Source organism: Aegilops tauschii, chromosome 6 (genome assembly GCF_002575655.3).
Source record: "Aegilops tauschii subsp. strangulata cultivar AL8/78 chromosome 6, Aet v6.0, whole genome shotgun sequence".
In the NCBI taxonomy this organism is placed as follows: Eukaryota; Viridiplantae; Streptophyta; class Magnoliopsida; order Poales; family Poaceae; genus Aegilops; species Aegilops tauschii.
Window position 1 is genome coordinate 101,037,510 of NC_053040.3, and position 20,885 is coordinate 101,058,394.

The following is a 20,885-nucleotide window of genomic DNA, read 5'->3' on the forward strand; positions in this document are numbered from 1 at the left end:
TCTCAAAACTCTTGCCTTGGATTTGTCTAAATACGGATGTATCTAGTAGATTTGTCTAAATACGGATGTATAAAGTCATGTTTTAATATTAGATACATCCGTATCTAGACAAATCCAAGACAAGAATTTTGGGACGGAGGAAGTACTAAAGTTAGTGCAATGTTGAATCACTTATTTTGAGACGGAGGGAGTATATGTGGTTCATGATAAAGACCAAATAAGCTCTAAAGATGTGTGCAATCCAGTCAAACTTGCTCAAGACATTTAAGCTCTAAACATCCACTCAATTAAACTCCAACCAAAGACACATTAATTATCCGCAAAGATTAAATGAACATTCAGATGCTCGATTGCAAAGGAGTACTCGCACGGTCTATGCACCCATTCGGAGGGAGTAGTTTCTATCAACGGCGACTCTACTTTGTTAAATCTAGTACCACAAATAATACACCGAAATCCAGGCCAGGAAGTTCCTTCAACAAAAAAAAATTCCAGGCCAGGAATGTGACAGAATCAATAATTTCCAGAAACGAAGGCGACAAAATAATGGCACGAAAGAAAACCGAAAACATAGCAGAGCGAGGTGAGGTGTACACGCAATTTCGCAATAATAGAAGGGGACGGAAGCAGGGCGTTGACCGGGCACGGGCGGGGTCTCCCCTCCCCGATTCCCGCCACGTCACCCACCCCGCCGATCGTTCTCATCCACTCCCCTCACCTCACCTCTCCTCTCTCTCTCTCTCTCTCTCTCGACCTTTCCTCTCTCCTTCCCCATCCCACCCCCACCCCACCCTACCCCGCCCCCAATCCCGATCTCTCTCCCCCCCCCCCCCCCCCCCCCTCTCGCCCCTCTCATGCATGAGAGGTCGCCGGGGCCATCGCTAGCCGCCACGCGCCTCCCCTCCTCCGCCTCCCTGCTCCTGCTCCTGTCGCTGTCCCTGCTCGCCGGGCGCTCGCACGGCTGGTGGTGCCGCGAGGACGACGAGGGGTGCTCCCTGATGGGGTTCAGGGGCGACGACTCGCCGGTCACCGGAGGCGGTATCAGGTGAGCCGCCCGCCCTTTCTCCTACCCGCGCGTCCTGGTTGCTTTCTGTGGCTGGTTTTCTCGCGGCGGGGCTCGCTGATTCGTTATGGGTGCTCGCGTGGCTCCGTAGCCTCTTTCCGAGGGAGATGAGGAGAGATCCGTAGCTGTTGAGAGGAGCGCGCGCCGCGGTAGGTTGCCTCTTGCCTCTGCCGTGGCTGATGGTCTGGGCGTCGAGTGGGTATAGGCGAATTCGTCTGGGGCATGGGTTACGAGTGCAGGCAGCCGTTTCGATTGGATCTGTCCAATTAGCGAAAATAAATTCGGGGGTGATTTTAGTTTCATGCTCGTGTTTTCGGGTACTAAATTCTCCGAGAGATCACATGCCACATAGGCGAGAAGTCCTGCCGTGAGGATCTGGGTAAATGATATATCGATCTGATTTGGCTGCTGTATTAACATCTTCGTGTCCACACGGTCTTGAATAAGTGTAATTAAAGGCGTTACAGTGAGATTATATTAAGAGATTCATTAAATAATCATGGGGCAGACATAAATCCATGGCATGTCTAACCATATCTATGTGAGATACCGAGATACTTAATCATGTAATTTATTAGACTCCACCAATTTACTCATATGTGCTTTTCTACCTCGGAAGAAAATTTGATGAAAGTGAGGACAAAATATGGGAATTTGTTACCTCAAAATACTCTGTTTCATATATTGGAAGTACAGAAAGTAGTCGTGTTTCAGAAGTATGACACATCTGGTTTCACACGAAATGCTGTATAATGGGTGCCGTGAGCCCGTGAATTTGGATCTTCTGTTAACTGTTTTTCCCCAATTGCCATTGCAGTGAAAAAGGCAGGTTCAGTTATGGGTTTGCAAGCTGTGCTGGGAAAAGGGCATCTATGGAGGATTTCTACGAGACAAGAGTGGATGATGTTGATGGAGAGACTGTTGGGTTGTTTGGCGTATTTGATGGTACGTGTTGCCTTGTGCCAGTATTGTTATATTAATTGTTCAGGGTTTTCATATGTCAGCAGCTCCTTGATCAATTGTGTTTACTAGTATAGTTGGCTTTTCCTACAGGTCACGGCGGAGCTCGAGCAGCTGAATATGTGAAGAAGCACCTTTTCAGCAATTTAATCAAGCATCCGAAATTCATGACAGATACAAAGGCTGCTATTGGTATGCCTATCATCATCAATAAACTATTGTGGACCAAAATATTTCTACCCAGGCAGAGTGTGATCATGACTTCCTTGTGTTTCTTTTCTGCAGCTGAAACATTCAATCATACCGATTCAGAGTTTCTGAAAGCTGATAGTAGCCACACCAGAGATGCTGGCTCAACTGCCTCAACAGCTATTCTTGTCGGTGGTCGCTTGGTGGTTGCAAATGTTGGTGATTCTAGAGCTGTTGTTTCTAAAGGAGGGAAGGGTAAGTCCAGTGTCTGTAATACTGTCATTCGTGCACTCTTGGTTTCATCGGAAAGTTCATATGGTTGTGGTTTTTCTCCGTGGGTCCATGGCAGTTGAAATTAACTGCATAACATGATCTCATGTAATTTCTTTTCACTTGCGTTAGATGATCATGATGTTTTCTGCATCCCACCCTTTCAGCTATTGCGGTTTCCAGGGATCACAAACCTGACCAGACAGATGAGAGACAGAGAATTGAGGAAGCTGGAGGCTTTGTGATGTGGGCTGGTATTGTTATCAGGCCTAAAAAACTCCCTACTTCACCATGTGCTTGTTACTAGCATTATTCCTGTTTATTTACTGTTCTTCGTTTTGCAGGGACATGGCGTGTTGGTGGTGTTCTTGCTGTTTCTCGCGCATTTGGTGATAAACTTCTAAAGCAGTATGTTGTCGCTGATCCAGAGATCAAGGTTTGGCTTTTGCTTCCTTGCCTAGTTCTCAACCACAACCTAGACTTGCAGGTTTTCGATTAGATAATCTCTTTATAGAGATTAAATATTGATTAGTGCAATGTAACTTTTCATGCAAGTTCTTTGTTGTTTTTGTGCAAGGAAGAAATAGTGGGCACTCCTTATTATTAAGAAAGGGATGATCAAGGCTATTACACTTGGTGATTGACCCTTTTATTTATTTACAGGAGGAGGTAGTTGACAGCTCACTTGAATTCCTTATCCTTGCTAGTGATGGGCTATGGGATGTTGTAACTAACGATGTAAGTGCATATTTACTGAAGATTCTCCTTGACATGGTGCTAGTTCCCTGTAGTTTCAATGGGTTAACCCAAATATTACATTTCCAGGAAGCTGTTGCCATGGTCAAGCCAGTAGAAGATCCTGAGCAAGCGGCGAAGGGACTACTTCAAGAAGCTTCTCAAAGGGGCAGTGCTGACAACATCACTGTCGTCATTGTTCGCTTCTTGGACGGAACGACGACGTCTGCTGGAGATGGACCGAGCGAGGAGGTTGCCAAGGACCAAAGTGAGGAGGTCGCCAAGGACCAATCTTCATAGTTCTTGTTCCTCCACGGCGTTGTATCCGCTGTTGTATCTGATGCTCAAAGTAGATGTCATGTGGCGGCGCCCTCCCGTGCTGCGAAACCGAAACTGACTTGGCCTGAGTTTCGTCGTTGTTCCATGCTCCCGGCTATCCTAGATGGTAGGTAATGTCGGAACACAGGGGGATGGTGGGGCAGTGTTGTTACCATATGATCCAAGGGGTACCTTTTCTTTCTTCATGCTGAACCTTGTACTGTGTAGCTTCTATGCTGGTGTTTCATGCTAGTGATTTTTAGCAGTAAATGCATGTAACCTGACTATTTGAATGATTTGAACAAAGTTGTGCTCATGGTGTCATACTTTAGATTTCAGAACCGTGCATCAATTTTATTTAAGATTTCCTTGCAGAGCCAAAATAAACTCTTTTACCCCTCTTTGAAATGCCGATATAGCCACATTTGGAGCCAGTTATGGATTCAGAACTACAATACATATTTCACAGGTTATGTCCTGAATATTCTCAAACTTGATGCATGCCGATGAACTCTGTAAGCTTCACATAAACAGTAGAACTGAATAATTGTGGATTTGAAAGAAAAATATGCGCCTGGATTGTTTTAGTGCAATATATATTTATCAATTATGGATGATGAAGACGAGTCCTCAAACATGGGTGTTCAGCTGCTTACATTAAAGATAAGCAGCTCGCACGGTAGTACCATCCAGCAATTGCGTATGGTGGTTTTACAATTGTAGAAGTTGCACATGCCTTTACAGTGGTTTTGCAATTTTACAATCTTAAGCAGCAATTTTAAAGATGTGCATGCCTTTGTTCAGTTGCAAACATTAACAGTTCTCACAATCTAGCACATTCAGTGGTTTTACTTTCAAAGAAGTACTTACATGAAGTAAATTTTCCATTTAGAGTTTTTTTTTCTAAATGGAACATTTAATCGCTACGTGCTGTTTTATATGCAGGCGATCCATTTAGATCATGCATCAATAATGTATTCATGTTTTTTTTTTGTGAGATTTTTTTCCAAATAATTGTATTCTGGTAGATAAGGTCCATATACGCCCAAATCGTTTGGCTGGCGATGCGAGCATGGCCTGTGTGTGCTATTGGTAGCTAGCTAGACTGGGCTTGGCCCAAAGCGTACGCGAGGGAGATCGGCCCTTGGAAGACGCGCGACGATGCAGCGGTTGCTCTGCTCGTCCATACCCCAGCCGCCGCCAGGTCCGCCTCCGATCTTTCCAAAATGAAAAATCCCACGAGAAAAAAAGGAAGGTCTACCTCCTATTCTATCTCCTCATCGCTATGTGATGGATAGCATGGGATTTGAGGTGGCGGCGCAGTACATGGATTAATCGAGGGCAGACCAAGAGGGCCAGCTCTGTGCTCTCTAGCACAGGTTAATCTTAAAACTTTTTTCTCCGTGTTTATTGGGGTCGATCTACTGAGTCTTCTTGCTAGTTGCTATGGTTGCTGAATTTCTTGCTTGGATTGTGAAGAAGTGAATAAAATTTGGTAGTCTTGGAACAGGCCTGTTCATAGGATGTGAAAAAAAGGGGCCTGTCCATAGGGGTGTTTTGGCTTTCCCAAGCACGCATTGATCATGAACTTGTGGTACACTAGTCTCAGGAAATAAATTGGTTTCATAGACTTTCGTCGTTATTACAGTGGTTCATCAGGTTTGTGCCTCAAGCCTTGTTTGGTTAGAGGGATCCACAAGGATTACAGTTAGATTCACATGGATAGCTCGCGCGGGCACCATTACTGGATGAGGGCCTTTTCGTGTTTGGTTGAGGCCGGGGTTGGGAAGGTATGGCCTAATCACCGTCGATCCACGGGGCAGAGAAAAGTGAGATCTCAGGTCGCAGCGCCAAATCAAACTCTTTTATCCCTCTTAAGAATGTCGATATGGCCGCATTTGGAGCCACTTATGGATTCAGAATCACAAGATAGTTAGGACATATTTCACAGGTTATATCATGAATATTCTCCAACTTGATGCATGCCGATGAACTCGAACCGAATAATTATGGATTTCAAAGCAAAAAAGATTGATGCGCCTGGATTATTTTAGTGCAGTATATTAATCAATTAAGGATGATGAAGACGAGTCTTCAAATATGGATGTTCAGCTGCTTACATTAAGGATGTACATGCCTTCGTTTAGTTGCAAACATAGACAGCTCGCACCGTATTATCCAGCAATTGCGTACACAGTGTGCAGACTACGCATCCAAGATCATCTGCATATAGTACAACATGATGTATTACATATGACCATTCATATCATGCAGGAATAACCGCATTCGGCTAGCCAAGGTTCAGATACGCCCAAATCATTACAAACTCTGACATCATAAATCACAAGGTATGTAGTGCAGTTATGCGATAAACAGAATGTGTACCAGGTAAATACAAGAAGAGTAAATGAATAAGTAGAACAACAAGGGGAGATTTATATTACAGAGAAGGCCGATCATCATATCGATATATTTGAACAGACGGGCATGTTGGGTGCAGGGCCGTCTCCAGGAATTCGGGGGCCCGGTGCGAAATATGAATTGGGGCCCAAAATTTAGCAAAAAATTCTATTACTAATATAATTAGACATTTGTTCACTTAATATATAGCTTCGAATATGTGGTATTTCACACAATAGTTGAAAAATATATTATATAGTAATGCTAAGAATAAACGTAGTATTGAAACAATAAACTTCTCTTTCGCAAATTGTAATAAAATAGTAAACTGACCACATGGTCTACCGAAAAGCATCATCTATCTAGTAGGCCCTCCGTCCCGAATTACTTGTCGTAGAAATGGATAAAAATGAATATATCTAGAATTAAAATGCGTCTAGATATATTTATTTCGGTGACAAGTGATTCCAGGCGGAAGGAGTATTTCTTAAAACGGAATCTTTAAATCCATGACTCTATTCTCGGAAAATAAAATTCCATTAAGTCTTTCTTAGAATGAAATAGTGTAGCAAGACGAGCACACAACGAAGAATTAGTACTACAATAAAAAACTAGCTTACGGCTAGTGTGATAATCTTATTTATTTTGATTAAAACTAAGCGCATGCCTAATCGAGTAGCACTTTGTAGTAGTAGGCATTGCATTCGATAAGACAGGAATACATCAAAAGAACCAGAAAGAGAATGATTGTAACAAAAAAGTAATAACCCGAACTAGATTTTCGTTCCTCTATTTTGATCCCAGGCGTATGGCTATGACTTACCTTGGAAAATATTCTTGTGGTTAGAGGCCGCTGCAGTAAAGAAACACGAGAAACAAGCACTCTCGGCCGTAGCGATTTGGCCCATTAGCGTAACTAGCCTGCCTTGTTTTTTTACTTATTCTTTTACAAACAGGCCGAAAAGGGAGTGGATAAATCAGTACTAGGCCAACTGAGGGCCTGTTTTGTCTCAAAAAAAAAAAAAACTGACGGCCTGTTCGCTGGGTATTAGCGCACCATAACGTGCGTTCCGCTTCTTGAGCAAGGTTTCTTCCGATTAAATCGGATCGAGCGAGCCAGCCGAAAAAGGAAGCAAACCAGGCCAAATCCTATTTCCGATTTAGTTGTTCCTGCAATCGGGCGCACACCCCCGCTTCCTTCCTTCGCTACTAAAGGGCCGGCCCACCTTACCTTTCGTACTATACGTTTTCATAGTCGCAAAAAAGTGCGCTTGAGGGTGAATCGAACCAGCGACCTCCTGCATCGAGGGGGGCCGCGACAACCAACGCGCCACCGAACCCACTGCTACAACAAACATCGTTTCTTTCCTTTCTTGTGTCCCCTTTCATTTCTCCATTTCCTTTTTCCCTTTTTTAAAATTCGAGAAAATTTCTTTCTTCATGTTTTTTTTTCTGCAAATGGATGAACTTTTTTTCAAATTCGATTAACTCTTTTTATATTCGATGAACTTTTTTCAAATTCGATGAACTTTTTTTCATATTCAATGAACTTTTTTCAAATCGATGAACTTTTTTTCAAATTCGATGAACTTTTTTTCATATTCAATGAACTTTTTTCAAAATCGATGATTTTTTTTTCAAATTTGATATTTTTTTTTGAATCCAATGAACTTTTTTCAAATCCGATGAACTTTTTTTTCATATTCAATGAACTTTTTTCAAATTCGATGAACTTTTTTTCAAATTCGATAAACTTTTTTTTGAATTCAAAGAACTTTTTTCATATTCGATGAACTTTTTTCATATTTCGATGAAATTTTTTCAAATTCGATGAACATTTTCCTAAGAACAATAGTATGTACTGTAGCAACCCGGTTTGGTTTTTTCTAAGAAAATCATGACATAATGTAGCATTTTTTGGGGAAAGAAAAAAAAAACAAGCGAGCGTGCGTGAGCCAGCGATCGAGAGTGGGCGGCTAGCGAGCGAGCGGGAGCCAGCGCGCGTTGCTGGGCCAGGCCCATGCAAACGACGCAGTGGGCGCTGGGTTCGCTAGTGGGCGCTGAAGGCGCCAAGGAGGCGCTCTCGCAAACCAACGCATGAACCACGGCCAATATGTTTTTACCTTCGATCGGGGCCCCTACGATTTCGGGGGCCCTGTGCGATCGCACCGCTCGCACAGCCTTGTCGACGGGCCTGGTTGGGTGCACATCGGCTGCGCTCCTGAAGGCAGACTCGACATCACTGTTCTTGTGGACGGAGGATGTGACACCTACACGGATGTGCTCGAGGGCTAACAGGTGCTCCATGCCTAATGGCGTAGCACCACCCCACCCATCAGGTATTTGTAGATGGAGCTGTCGCAGCTTGGGAATCGCCCCTGCCTCGAACTCCATGCATACCTAAGGTCTTCCAGAACCAGAAATAATCCTGTGCGGACTATGGTGGCACCACTATGTTCAGTGATACTCGACACCGAGAGAAACATGTCGAGGAGGGAGGGCAGTTTTCCGACAACGTGAACCTCATCAGTCGATAGGTACTCAACCGACAAAGTCAGGCTGCGGAGGCAATGGAGGTCGCCAATCCAATTGGGAACTCTCTTCAATATCCATCCTAGCAGATAAAGTACCTCGATATGGAGAGGAGGGTTGGATAGCGAGTACATCTGGCAACAAGAATGTTTAGAAAACACACCATTAGCACTGACAAAGAGGTATTTGAGGTCACGGAGCCTTGCAATTGAGGAGACCAAAGCATCAACTACCTCCTCAGCCACCACTTTGCCAGAGAAGCTCAGCATTCTCAGACCAGTCAGCTCTGCGCCAATGCCCTTAATATCCTCTAACGAGCTCTTCTCCATATCAGGGCATGACAAAGCATGCAATGATTTAATGCTCGCGATTCCTTGAGGCAGCCCTGTACCATCTGGAAGGCTCAGATGAGACAGTCGTGGCAATAAAACTATATCTGATGGGAAGTTTTGTGCTGATCGACCATTTATTACCACCGTCTCCAAATGAACAAGGCCTCGAATTTCAATAGGGAGATCAATGATGCATTTGAATGCCTTAATTCTAACATACCTTAGCTGAAACAATTGATTAATAGGAGTGAGGTCGACCGTCGTACCCTTGTAAGGGAAGTTACACATGAGCACTCGAAGGTACTTAAATAGCGAAAGAGGGGGCGTGTAATTGGACTCTCCAAACTGTGCAAATGATCGAACTTGTGACATGCTAGTATCAATGATCCCTGATGTTGTACCACTAGCGCTTGATTTTGAGGACAATCTACGAACCTTATTAAATTCGTAGCTATACATTCTTGCCACATCTTCCCAATTATATGCCACACTGATGAAGTTGTCTTCTGCGCACTTGCTGATGATCAAATCAAGCATCATGTCGTGTACTTTGCAATACCCCACATCTACAAAATTTGATAATTCAGTTGGCTGGGTAAGGCTTCTATGATAAGCTCATTAAAATAACTCTTTGCAACGTCCTCCAAATCTGATCCATGAGAATTATTGACGAAGCCTTCAGCTACCCATTGTACAACCAAATCATCCCTGCTGATACTTCCATCTTCTGGATACATGCCAAGGTACAGGAGACATGGACGGAGATGAAGAGGAAGATGCATGTAACTAAGGTTTAATATACTCCTCATCTCTTCCAAGGTGGGATTTGTGGCGAACTTAGCACCAAGAGAGTTTCTTATGCTCTCCCACTCGTCCTTTGGTCTTGCTTGATGACTAGCTAACAAACTGGCTATAGTGATAATTGCAAGTGGCAACCCTCCACACCTCCTCAAAATTTCAGCTGACATTTCTTTAAGCTGGGGTGGACAGTCATCTTCAGACCCAAACACTCTATTAAAGAACAACAGTCTTGAGTCTAGTTCTTTTAGGGTCTTCATTCTGTAAACACACTCACGGTCGTTGCTACACGTCCCAATAGCTACATTATCCACTCGTGTAGTTACTATTACTCTACTTCCATTATCAACTTATGGAAAGAAACAACTCATAATATTCCATGTTGATTGATCCCACAAGTCATCTACTACAATAAGGTACCTATTGAATTTTGTTGTACATATCAGATAGCTTGAATTGTGATATGATTTGCAGATGGAAGTACCATAACTTAGAAATGAACATAAACTAAGAACAATGTAAACTAGGATTCAAGCAAGAAAAATGCTATTTCCTAGGTTAATTTTGCATGTTCACATAACATTCGAGCCTAAGGAAAGTTAATTTACATGCACCGATATAACATAGTACAAACACATTTATATTTATCTTATACATGCATTCTTGAACAAAAAGAGACTACAATTTTCTATTATATAATAAAGGATAATGGCTAGAGACCGTACAACTCTACACCCATATTAGAAGTACATGTTTGTTGGATCCAACTAACATTAGCCATCGATCTATCTTCAATACGATGGCTCACAATTTTATTTATACATGTGCTAATTCAACTTTAGTTACATACTCATTTGAGAATGAAGAGACATTTCATGAGTCAATTTCTCCCATTCGTATGCCAATCTGAAGTTTGCATCTCTTCTCATCCAGGTATTTCTTACCTCATACAACAATCACACCATTATCAGGTGGTGTTTTTATTTCTTAATTTATGGGCTTGCTACTTTAGTTGCCCGATTTTCGTTCCGAGATTTGGCCATAGTCGATTTCTCGTTTAAGGGTGTCTCTGATGTGCAAAGTTGTATGTAGATTAACCAAGGCGAAATAGAGAGCAATCACATTTATTCTTTCATCTCCTATTGGACAATCTAGACACAACCAATATGAGTAGTTGTATAATAGCTTGTTCGTTGATGAGATGGACATTTTTACCAACAAGATTACATACAACCTATTAGAGATGCCCTAAGGGGAGACCATACATGCCAACAGACGAAGGGCCCTCGCGTTGCTCCTGTAGAAACGACTCAGAAGGCGAAACCGTTGCCCACCGCCGGCCCTCCCTCCCGCTTCCCCTCTCCTTTGTCGCCACCGAAAGGTGGTTGCCGGCTCGCAATGGGGCCATTGGTGAAGGTGGTGGCGAGGATCTATTCATTCCATACTCTCGCAGAGGCTCCAGAATCTAGGGGGCGACCTCAGGTGGTGGCGCGTCGCTAGCGAGTGGTATCCGCTAGTTCTGGCCGTTGGCCTTGGCTGCATGGGTAGCGAGGTCCACGCTCCCCTCCCCCGTGTTGTCCCATGCTGCTTAAATGCGCGCTCATAGGAGATTGTCCTCCGGGGTGTGGTGGTGAACACTAGATGTAGATACGCGGCCTATGGGTCGCATGCCCTCCATTGGTGAGGCGGTGCCACCCAGCTCAATCTGATGAGGTGGTTCTGCTCGGGAGCCGTGGCTGGCGGCTGCAGCGGCCCTTGCTGGTGGCGACGAGATGGTGTGCCTGCGGTCGTGGGTGCGATGACCAGGAGGGATGTAGCGGCTTGATTCTTGGCCACCAGACATATCCACCTTTCGTGCTCCTAGCGAGATGGAAATCGCATGGTGTGCTACGCGTCGTTGTTGGTCCGTGTGATGACCACTCCGGCCTATGGTGAAGGCCTCCCTGTGGATTAGGATGACCACCAAAAGTCTTTGTGAGGGTTCCTCCCTTCAGATCCGATGTTTGCCTTTGGCGGTGAGATGCAATCTATGGATGACGGCTTGACGCAGAGAGTATGGTCGTGCATTTGCGGTAGGCCATCACATGTAGCTGCTGGGATCGTGGAAAAGTGATGGCGACAACATACGATCAACTTTGAGGGTGGGGCTACTTGTGTACCAGTCTCGAGCTCTAGGGTGAAAACTTAGGTGTGATCGGAGTTGGTTATACCTGGCGGTGACGATGTTTTTTGCTTCGTTACCTTGTTGAATGCATTGCTCGGATATGCTCGGACTAGTTCTTTAGGGTGAAAACCAAGAATCTAGCCTTTGGTAGTTGGATCCGGTGATAGTGGAGCTTGAGCGCCGCTTCCTTCCTGAAGGTGGTGCTATTGAAGAACCTTTTCGTTCTTGTGGTGTAACGGGAGCATCTATATCCGGATGCCCCATATCCGTTCCAAACGCCCAAGCGGTCTACCTGGACAAAAATTGAGACCCAACCAGCCACCCGAAACGCAGCCCAAACGTACTGGTTGATCGACAACCCCATACCGATCCTAGATGTGGGCGAATATGGGGACACCCATACGCGTTTGCCACATCGGATCCATCTCATAATGGCCCACCCCGACCCCACATATATTCATCCCCATTCGCATTTTGGCCCAAACCCTAGCCGCTTCACTCCAATCAACTCCACTCCCGTCCCCAAGCTCATGTTCGGCGAACTTCGACCTTCTCCGACATAGCAGGCAGTGGATCTGACTCCGAGATCTCCCGATCCATCTGTGACGCCCGGATAATTAAGCTACAGTGAACATCTGCTAATGATGCCACGTCACTTCGATTACTGTTGCTAATCTCACGTTAGTTCGAAACCGATTTAAATTCAAAGTCAAAATCAAGCAAACAATAAATTTTTTCAAATATTAAAACTAAAATGTTCTTCATGTGCCAAATAATCCATACCTAATATTGGTAGTGAACCAACACTTTTGCAAATGTCTAAGTGCCCTAAACCACTTTAAAACAGTGGCTAAAACTATAGTTTAAATGCCTTTTTAAATTATGAAGGTTGCAAACTATTTCAAAAGCCTCACAATCTTTTTGTGGCAGTGCCCAATAATTCTTTGAAATTGTTTTGGCCAGTGGCATAATTTTGCAAAGTCATTATTGGCTAAAAAGAAAATGCAAAAGCTGCTGAAAATAAAAAGAAAAACAAAGAAAAGGAAAAGGGAAAAGCAGAGAGAGAGAGAAAGCCCCTGCCCCACTTGGGCCTCGGCCCACCCGAGCCAGCTGGCCCAGCAGGCCGGCCCACTCCCCCCCTCACCGGTCGCTCCCTCCCCTTCCTGTTCCTCTGCTCCGTGTCGCTACAGGGGCGAGGTCGACCCCGTTTACCTCGCCGGCCTCGCCGGGAGAGGATAAGGGCGACGCCTCGGGCTCCCTTCCTCTCTCTCTCGCCCACGCGCTCGCCTTCCTCTCCCCCGGTTCCCCATCCACGCCCGAGTGTGGTCGCCGCCGTCCTCGTTGTTGTCGCGGCCACCGGCGGCCCCGCGCCCTATGACCCTGTCGGTGAGCTCCGCCGGGGTCGACTCCTTCGACTGATGGCCTCAGCTGGAGCTCGGAGGCGCTGCAGCATTGGATCCCCTTCGTCCCACTGCCATCGATCTTCTTCGTCTCCGGCGCCGCCCCTGCAGCTCCTAAACCGCCAACGAGCCTCCTTGTGCTCCGCGGTGAGCTCTCCTTCCTCCCCGCTCTCTTCTCCTCGCCCCAACGTGCCCGTAGTTGCCGTCTCGTACGTGCCCGAGCCCATCACCGCGGGAGCTCATCGCCGACGAGCTTCCGGCGACCAAATGGTCCCGGGCCAGTGCCGGTTACACTCACCGCGCCCCATAGATCCTCCCCAGCACCTCCATTTGCTCGCTAGCTCGCCGTAGCCCCGTTTTCCTCGAGCTCCCGTACGCGCCGCCGCTTTCGCTCATCGCCGGCGCCGAATCCGGCCAAGCCCGGTCGTGCCACCACCACCAAACGACGCGGCGTTGAGTGGCCGTTCGAACGGGCCTAGCCGCGCTCTTCCCCATGCCCTGTAGTCCTTTCCCAATGAACCCCGTGGTCGCGCCGTCGTGTTTCGGGTCGCCGGAGTCACTCCGGCGCCGGCCGCCGACGTGGCTAGCCTGGGGCCATCCCGAGCCACTGCCAGTGGGCCCCACGGCCCCCAGATGACTGGGTTGACCCAGTCAACTGCTGACTGGGCACCCGTGGGCCACTGACGTGTGGGTCCCGCGCGTAATTAATCTAATTTGAAATTAAAAGTTTAATTATTAATTATATTAGTCTAATGTCTCACTGACATATGGGGCCCACACCCCTAATTAGTTCAGTTAGATTAGTTAATTCACTGTTATAGCCACTCTCACTGACCAGTGGGTCCCGCTAGACCCACAGGCCAGGTTTGACCTGGTCAGCTGACCAGCTGGCTGCTGACGTCATCCTCTAGTCATACTGACGTCATAATTCCATTTCTATTAATTTAGATAATTTCAGAAAATGTTTAAAACTTAGAAAAATCCTATAAAATAAACCGTAGCTCGGATGAAAATGTTTTCTATATGAAAATTACTCAGAAAAATCCAACGAATCCGAATATGCGGTCCGTTCATCTGTCACATGCCTCTAGCATGCTGAACTTGGAATATTTCCCCTCCGGTTACCTGTCTGACACAGGTCCGGAACCGGGAATACATTCCCGGTTGAATTCCCCCTTCACCTTTATCGTGTAGCCATACGTTAGGTCACACCCGGCACATCATATTGCCATGTTAAACTTTGTGATGCCTTGTTTGCTCTATATTTATTGTTTCTTCCCCCTCTTCTCTCCGGTAGACCCCGAGACCGATGTTGCCCCTGTGATCGACTACGTCGACGACGACCCCTCCTTGCCCGAGCAACCAGGCAAGCCCCCCCCCCTTGATCACCAGATATCGCCTATCCCTTCTCTATACTACTTGCATTAGAGTAGTGTAGCATGTTACTGCTTTCGGTTAATCCTATACTGATGCATAGCCTGTCATTGTTGCTACAGTTGTTACCCTTACCTGCTATCCTACTGCTTAGTATAGGATGCTAGTGTTCCATCAGTGGCCCTACACTCTTGTCCGTCTACCATGCTATACTACTGGGCCGTGATCACTTCGGGAGGTGATCACGGGTATATACTATATACTTTATATACATGACACATGTGGTGACTAAAGTCGGGTCGGCTCGTTGAGTACCCGCAAGTGATTCTGATTAGGGGGCTGAAAGGACAGGTGGCTCCAACCCGGTAGAGATGGGCCTGGGTTCCTGACGGCCCCCAACTGTTACTTTATGGCGGAGCGACAGGGCAGGTTGAGACCACCTAGGAGAGAGGTGGGCCTGGCCCTGGTCGGCGTCCGCGGATACTTAAAATAACACGCTTAACGAGTTCTTGGTATTTGATCTGAGTCTGGCCATTTGGTCTATACGCACTAACCAACTACGCGGGAACAGTTATGGGCACTCGATGTCGTGGTATCAGCCGAAGCTCTTCTTCACGTCAGCGACGGAGCGGCGCGCGCTGGATTGGACTGGAACGCCTGCTAGGCTAGGTCTGCTTTCGGCCGCGTACGCAACGTGCAGGTGTGCAATGGGCGATGGGCCTAGACCCCTGCGCCATAGGATTTAGACCGGCGTGCTGACCTCTCTGTTGGGCCTAGGTGGGGCTGCGACGTGTTGATCTTCCGCGGCCGGGCATGACCCAGAAAAGTGTGTCCGGCCAAATGGGATCAAGCGTGTTGGGTTATGTGGTGCACCCCTGCAGGGAAGTTTATCTATTCGAATAGCCGTGTCCCTCGGTAAAAGGACGACCCGGAGTTGTACCTTGACCTTATGACAACTAGAACTGGATACTTAATAAAACACACCCTTCCAAGTGCTAGATATAACTCGGTGATCGCTCTCTAACAGGGCGACGAGGAGGGGATCGCCGGGTAGGGTTATGCTATGCGATGCTACTTGGAGGACTTCAATCTACTCTCTTCTACATGCTATAAGATGGAGGCTGCCAGAAGCGTAGTCTTCGACAGGATTAGCTATCCCCCTCTTATTCTGGCATTCTGCAGTTCAGTCCACTGATATGGCCCTTTACACATATACCCATGCATATGTAGTGTAGCTCCTTGCTTGCGAGTACTTTGGATGAGTACTCACGGTTGCTTTTCTCCCTCTTTTCCCCTTTCTATACCGGATTGTCGCAACCAGATGCTGGAGTCCAGGAGCTAGAGATACCGAGGATGATTCTACATGGAGTTCGGCTTCGAGGAGTAGTTAGGAGGATCCCAGGCAGGAGGCCTGTGCCTCTTTCGATCTGTATCCCCGTTTGTGCTAGCCTTCTTAAGGCAAACTTGTGTAGCTTATGTCTGTACTCAGATATTGTTGCTTCCGCTGACTCGTCTATGATCGAGCACTTGTATTCAAGCCCTCGAGGCCCCCTGGCTTGTATTATGATGCTTGTATGACTTATTTATGTTTTAGAGTTGTGTTGTGATATCTTCCCGTGAGTCCCTGATCTTGATCGTACATGTTTGCGTGCATGATTAGTGTACGGTCAAATCGGGGGCATCACACCATCAACTGGGACCTTGTCCCATGCGGGGAAGAGGAGGGGATGGACGACTACATGACTCTTCGCCGCTCCCAGGAGGAGTGTGCTCGACTACGACTAGACTCGATCCGGAGGGAATCCATTGCGTCTGCTCAAATGGTGCTCCGGGCTGGTGGCTTGAGGCGCATGACCGCGGCCTCGCCGGGAGCAGCGAGCACCAGTTGCTAGGGCAACCCCGGGTTGGCGGCGCAACCCCTTAGGTGGCGCCTCATCCCCACGACGTCGTGCCCCAAGACAAAGTCAACAGCGCCATGGTTCACGACCAAATTGGCTAGGAGGTGCGGCGTGCCCGCTATGCAAGGCAGAGGGTGCCGGATGTCGCGACAACCCTCGAGGTGGAGTTGGAGTCGCAAGGAGGGTTAGACAACAATGAGGAAGTCCACCATGCCCGCATCTCCAAGAAGCGACAAAGGAGGGCGACACACGCCTTCGCAAGGGAGCAAAGCGTGGCGGTCCGTGCCATGGATGGATTGCCCCTAGAAGAGGAGAAGAAGGAGGACGGCGACGGATCGGACAACTCCGGCAGTTAGTAGATCTGCCTTGATCCGCTTTGCGTCTTCCACCGCTACTTACGCAACTAAGACAACAAGGGCAGGGGCTAGGGCAAGGGTGCCCGTGGATGAACTTCTTCCATTGTTGTTTCATTCGTAGTTAGTAGAATATGTCAATTTTTGGTAGTCCGATGACATGTGTGTTCAACTAAGTGTGTAATTTAACGTTGCACGGAACTACTATGGTTTTGAAGATTTGATTAGAGGGAGCCGATTGTCGAGGAGGATTTTTTTATGTCTGACCGGTCAATCCCGGACGCGTCCGGGCACGTCCGCAAACATATAGGAACTGGATTTGCCCACTCCGGTTGTAGATGCTCTTAGATGGTTGGTGCGGATAGGATAATTATTGTAATTTTCCGATCGCGGATTTGATTGCTTCAGGGTTTTCATGGCACTAACTTTAGTCTTTAATGACTTTGTTATTTGTATTGTTAACCTTCTGTTTGTGTGGTTTAATATTGATGTTCATGTGCGTAGATCTCAAAGAGATCAGTACAAAGAGCGTGGTTCTGGTTGTTAATCATCGCTGATGTTTTCAAATGAATTGAGAAAACTAACTCATATTTACTCATTTGCACAATTAGGTAAGAGCGGCTTTTTAGCGCGGTGTCGTTGATTTAAAATTTGAAGAAATTAAGGGATTTAATTTTTGAAGATATCAAGGAATAGTTTTCACTTCACTCATATGGATTTGTTTGTCTATCTTAATTTTTCAGATAGTCCTATTCACAGTAACAACTTACCATTAACAATAGTAAGTGCAAGAACAAAAACGTGCATCCCAACTCTGCATTTCTTATGCAAATTTACGTTAGGACTATTTATGGACTTCTTCACCTATCTATCTAAATCTTTTTTGGTACCTTAACCTATAATTTATTACTGTAGTTATAGTAAAGCCTGACATTAAACACAACTTTGTAGTTCTATGGATAACTTGTGACAGTCACACACACCTTTCTCTACTTTCTTCATAGGCCATTATTTCAATGTTTATGTTAAGAGCATGGGTTTTAGTTTTGCCCCGGACCCCAAAATCTCCGTACTGGTCATGTTAGTTTGCTTGTCATATAGGTTTTTATCATTGTAGATTACATATCTAGAGAACTTACTTTATCCGCAGTTATCCCTAAAGTTGAAAGAAACACTAAAATTTTGTAGTCTCCTATTTACCCCATCCTAGTCAACCCCTTCGATGCTTTTAGCTCCCGACAAGTTGAGGAGGGCATTCCTATGTGACGTCCGGGGCCAAGTGCTTTAGCGCCCGGAAACAATTGTGCCACCCTAAGCGGGAGGTGGTCTTAGGGCATGAACAAAGGAAGCATCACCTAGTGATGCCCCAGCCCATCCAGCTAGGCAGAAAAGAAAGTGAGGCATCGACTTGGTACTTATCACCAACATGCTAAACTGAGCCAACCATTACCATGCCCCCACACCGGCGTCATCTTCTACTTACCATGTGAGCACCCAATTCCATCTCCCACCTCCTTTCCCCCTCTTTCCTCTCCTTTTCTTCCTTCTCCCATGAAGTGGCCGCCTCCTCTGCAAGCCACTCTGACACATTGCGAGGCTACCATACCAGCTCCACCTGGCATCCGAACCTAGTTGGACAATGGGGCATCAGGTTTGAAGCATACCATTGGCCATGCCCTTAGGGTGTGCTATGTCACCACTCCAAATACCCGCCTTTAAGTGAAGCTACTGCAGTGCTTGCACTTGGAGCCAGTTGCCCCGTGGCCCACTTGGGCCTGGGCGACTCCCTCCATCCAGCCACCAGCCAATCACAAGTCTGGACCAGGTTGTCGTCGATGGTCTGCTCGCTTGGTGATACCTCTTCGGCCGTTGTCGGGGACGTGGCGCGCACGACATTCTGGCAAGCTGCGTGGCTGCATGGGAGCTACTATGCTCACGTTTCCCTTCCATATTTTCTCGCTCGCTCGACATTAAACACGATGACCTCGCATTCTAAAGAATATTTTTATGAAATCCCGTAAATTTACATGCATGCTTTCTTAATCATATGTATTTTGGAAAAGGGAAAGTTTTGTTTTTGCCACTCTACCTTTTGCCTGTTTTCCTTATGCCACTCTAAAATTCGACATTTCACTTTTACCACTCCTAGCTCTTGATAATATATCACAATTGCCATTCCGTGGCAAAGCAAAATAATTTCATTTAGCTTTTGCCACTCTTAGCTTCTGACAATGTAACACAATTGTCATTCTGAAATTTTTGCTTTTACCATAGAATGCAATTGTGATGTATTGTCAAATGCTAAAAGTGACAAAAGCGAAATGTCAAAAGCTAGTGTGGCATAAGAAAAATTGGCAAAAGCTAGAGTGACAAAGACAAAATTCTCCCTTTCGAAAGGGGGTGTACGAGCTCAACCTTTCAATGGCCAATAAGATTTGGCTTTATCCTAAAGAACATCTCTAAAATTAGTAAAGTTACTTAAAAATCACTGGAAGGTACCCAAAACTTAGAGAATGTTAGTAAAATAACATATTTTTTGCATAATTAATTAATTAACCATTGAAGTGCACAAGTGACTATTAAGAAGAATATGTGTACCTCTCATGCGCGAGATGTTGTCTAAGAAGGTCAATGGTATCTTGCACCTCACGAGCCTGAGATGACTCCCCCTTCATCCCAAGCTTCAATTGTAGGCCACTGAGAAGGCTTATTATATCAGGTCTTTGAGAAACCGATACAAATGCTTTAGAAGTGAACTGTCCTCCGATCTCATCATACACTTGTTTGGCGAGTGTAGTTTTACCAAGACCCCCGAATCCAACAATGGCCACCACCTTGAGTTTCTCCTGGGTATCTGTCAACCAACTTACAAGCTCTTTCTTTGGGCCATCAATACCCACAAGGCCTCTTGCATCCTTGTAGATTCCCGACATGCGAGGATCAACATGAATGACGCGAGAAGTAGAATTGATGCAATCATCAATCTTGTACCTTTTCATCACAACAACAAAAGATATTTACCGGTTTCATATGAAAGATATTGTATGCGAGGATCTTATATTTTGAAAATAATAATAATATTTTACCTCATGCATCGTTCATTTGCCTACAACGCAAGAACCTTGAGTTCCTCCATCCGTTCAGCAGTACGATGACGCTTCCGCAACGTCTTGAGACGTTCGACTGTCTTCTTGATAAAGCCTGTTTTGACATCGACACCTCCAAGGTCTCGCATGAAGTCATCGATGCAATTCTCCATGTTGTAGGACATCTCCCTCACATGATCCCTCCAGTTCTTGGCCAAGGGATCCAGTTCATCCATGAGCTCAAGCTTCTCAAGTAGAGCTTTCATGGCACTAAGCTCATCCTTGAGGAACGAGGCCTGCTTCCTGACTGACGTGAGCTTCTTGTACTCGTCGCCCATCAGTGCAGCAAGCTTGCCGATGAGGGGGTTCATCGCCCCCATGGTGGCGCTGATGATTGGTGCAGACATCTCGATATCGAGGCTCCTTTTGGTGTTGGCTCAAGTCAACTGCTACGCTCGTGTGCTGCAGGTGAGTGCGACAAACGGCTCTTGTCGGTGAAGCAAGCGGCGATTCCTGTTGTTAGAAAAGACAGTGGCACGGCGGCGAAGTCTAACAGGTTCGGCGGAGCTCGAGAGGTGGAAGACTGTTGCTCGTAGTGTCAACAGATCCATCGCCGAGATCGAGACCGGAAAGGCGGATGGGTGCGCCGGATCGATCAGTGGCCAGAGGTTGTCTACGGTGTGGTGCGGTGGGAAGAGGGACGGTTGCCATTACTGGTCATGGCGGAGGGAAGGGCAATTGGTACCAGCGAGGTGATTTAATGGAGGGAGTCGAGTCAATGACGCGTTTGGACGTGCAACGTGGAAATGGCCACCGAGTTGGCTAGGCTATGAGGTGCTCTATGATTAACATCCTAATCTAAATAAATCAACCTGTTAGCATCTCGAATAGACATTTTTACAACTTTATTCAGGCGCTCAAGCTGACATGATCACACGCTAACACGTTATGTCTGAGCTAACGTTGATAAATGTATAGTCGTTGTCCTTCCGAGTAGGCGTCACTACCGGAAT

General features: G+C 46.2%; 1 protein-coding gene and 1 pseudogene across 1 annotated transcript; one reads left to right on the plus strand and one right to left on the minus strand.

Annotated features, from left to right (window-relative positions):
• Positions 1-669: 669 nt before the first annotated feature.
• On the plus strand, positions 670-3,859 carry LOC109774999 (probable protein phosphatase 2C 10). Its single transcript, XM_020333754.4, has 8 exons — positions 670-1,045; positions 1,881-2,008; positions 2,117-2,215; positions 2,309-2,467; positions 2,650-2,736; positions 2,827-2,918; positions 3,146-3,220; positions 3,308-3,859. The coding sequence occupies exons 1-8, from the start codon at positions 855-857 to the stop codon at positions 3,515-3,517; spliced, it is 1,041 nt and encodes a 346-aa protein (XP_020189343.1). The 5' UTR covers positions 670-854; the 3' UTR covers positions 3,518-3,859.
• A 1,881-nt stretch (positions 3,860-5,740) lies between these two features.
• Positions 5,741-20,279, minus strand: LOC109775019 (disease resistance protein RGA5-like; annotated as a pseudogene).
• Positions 20,280-20,885: the final 606 nt, after the last annotated feature.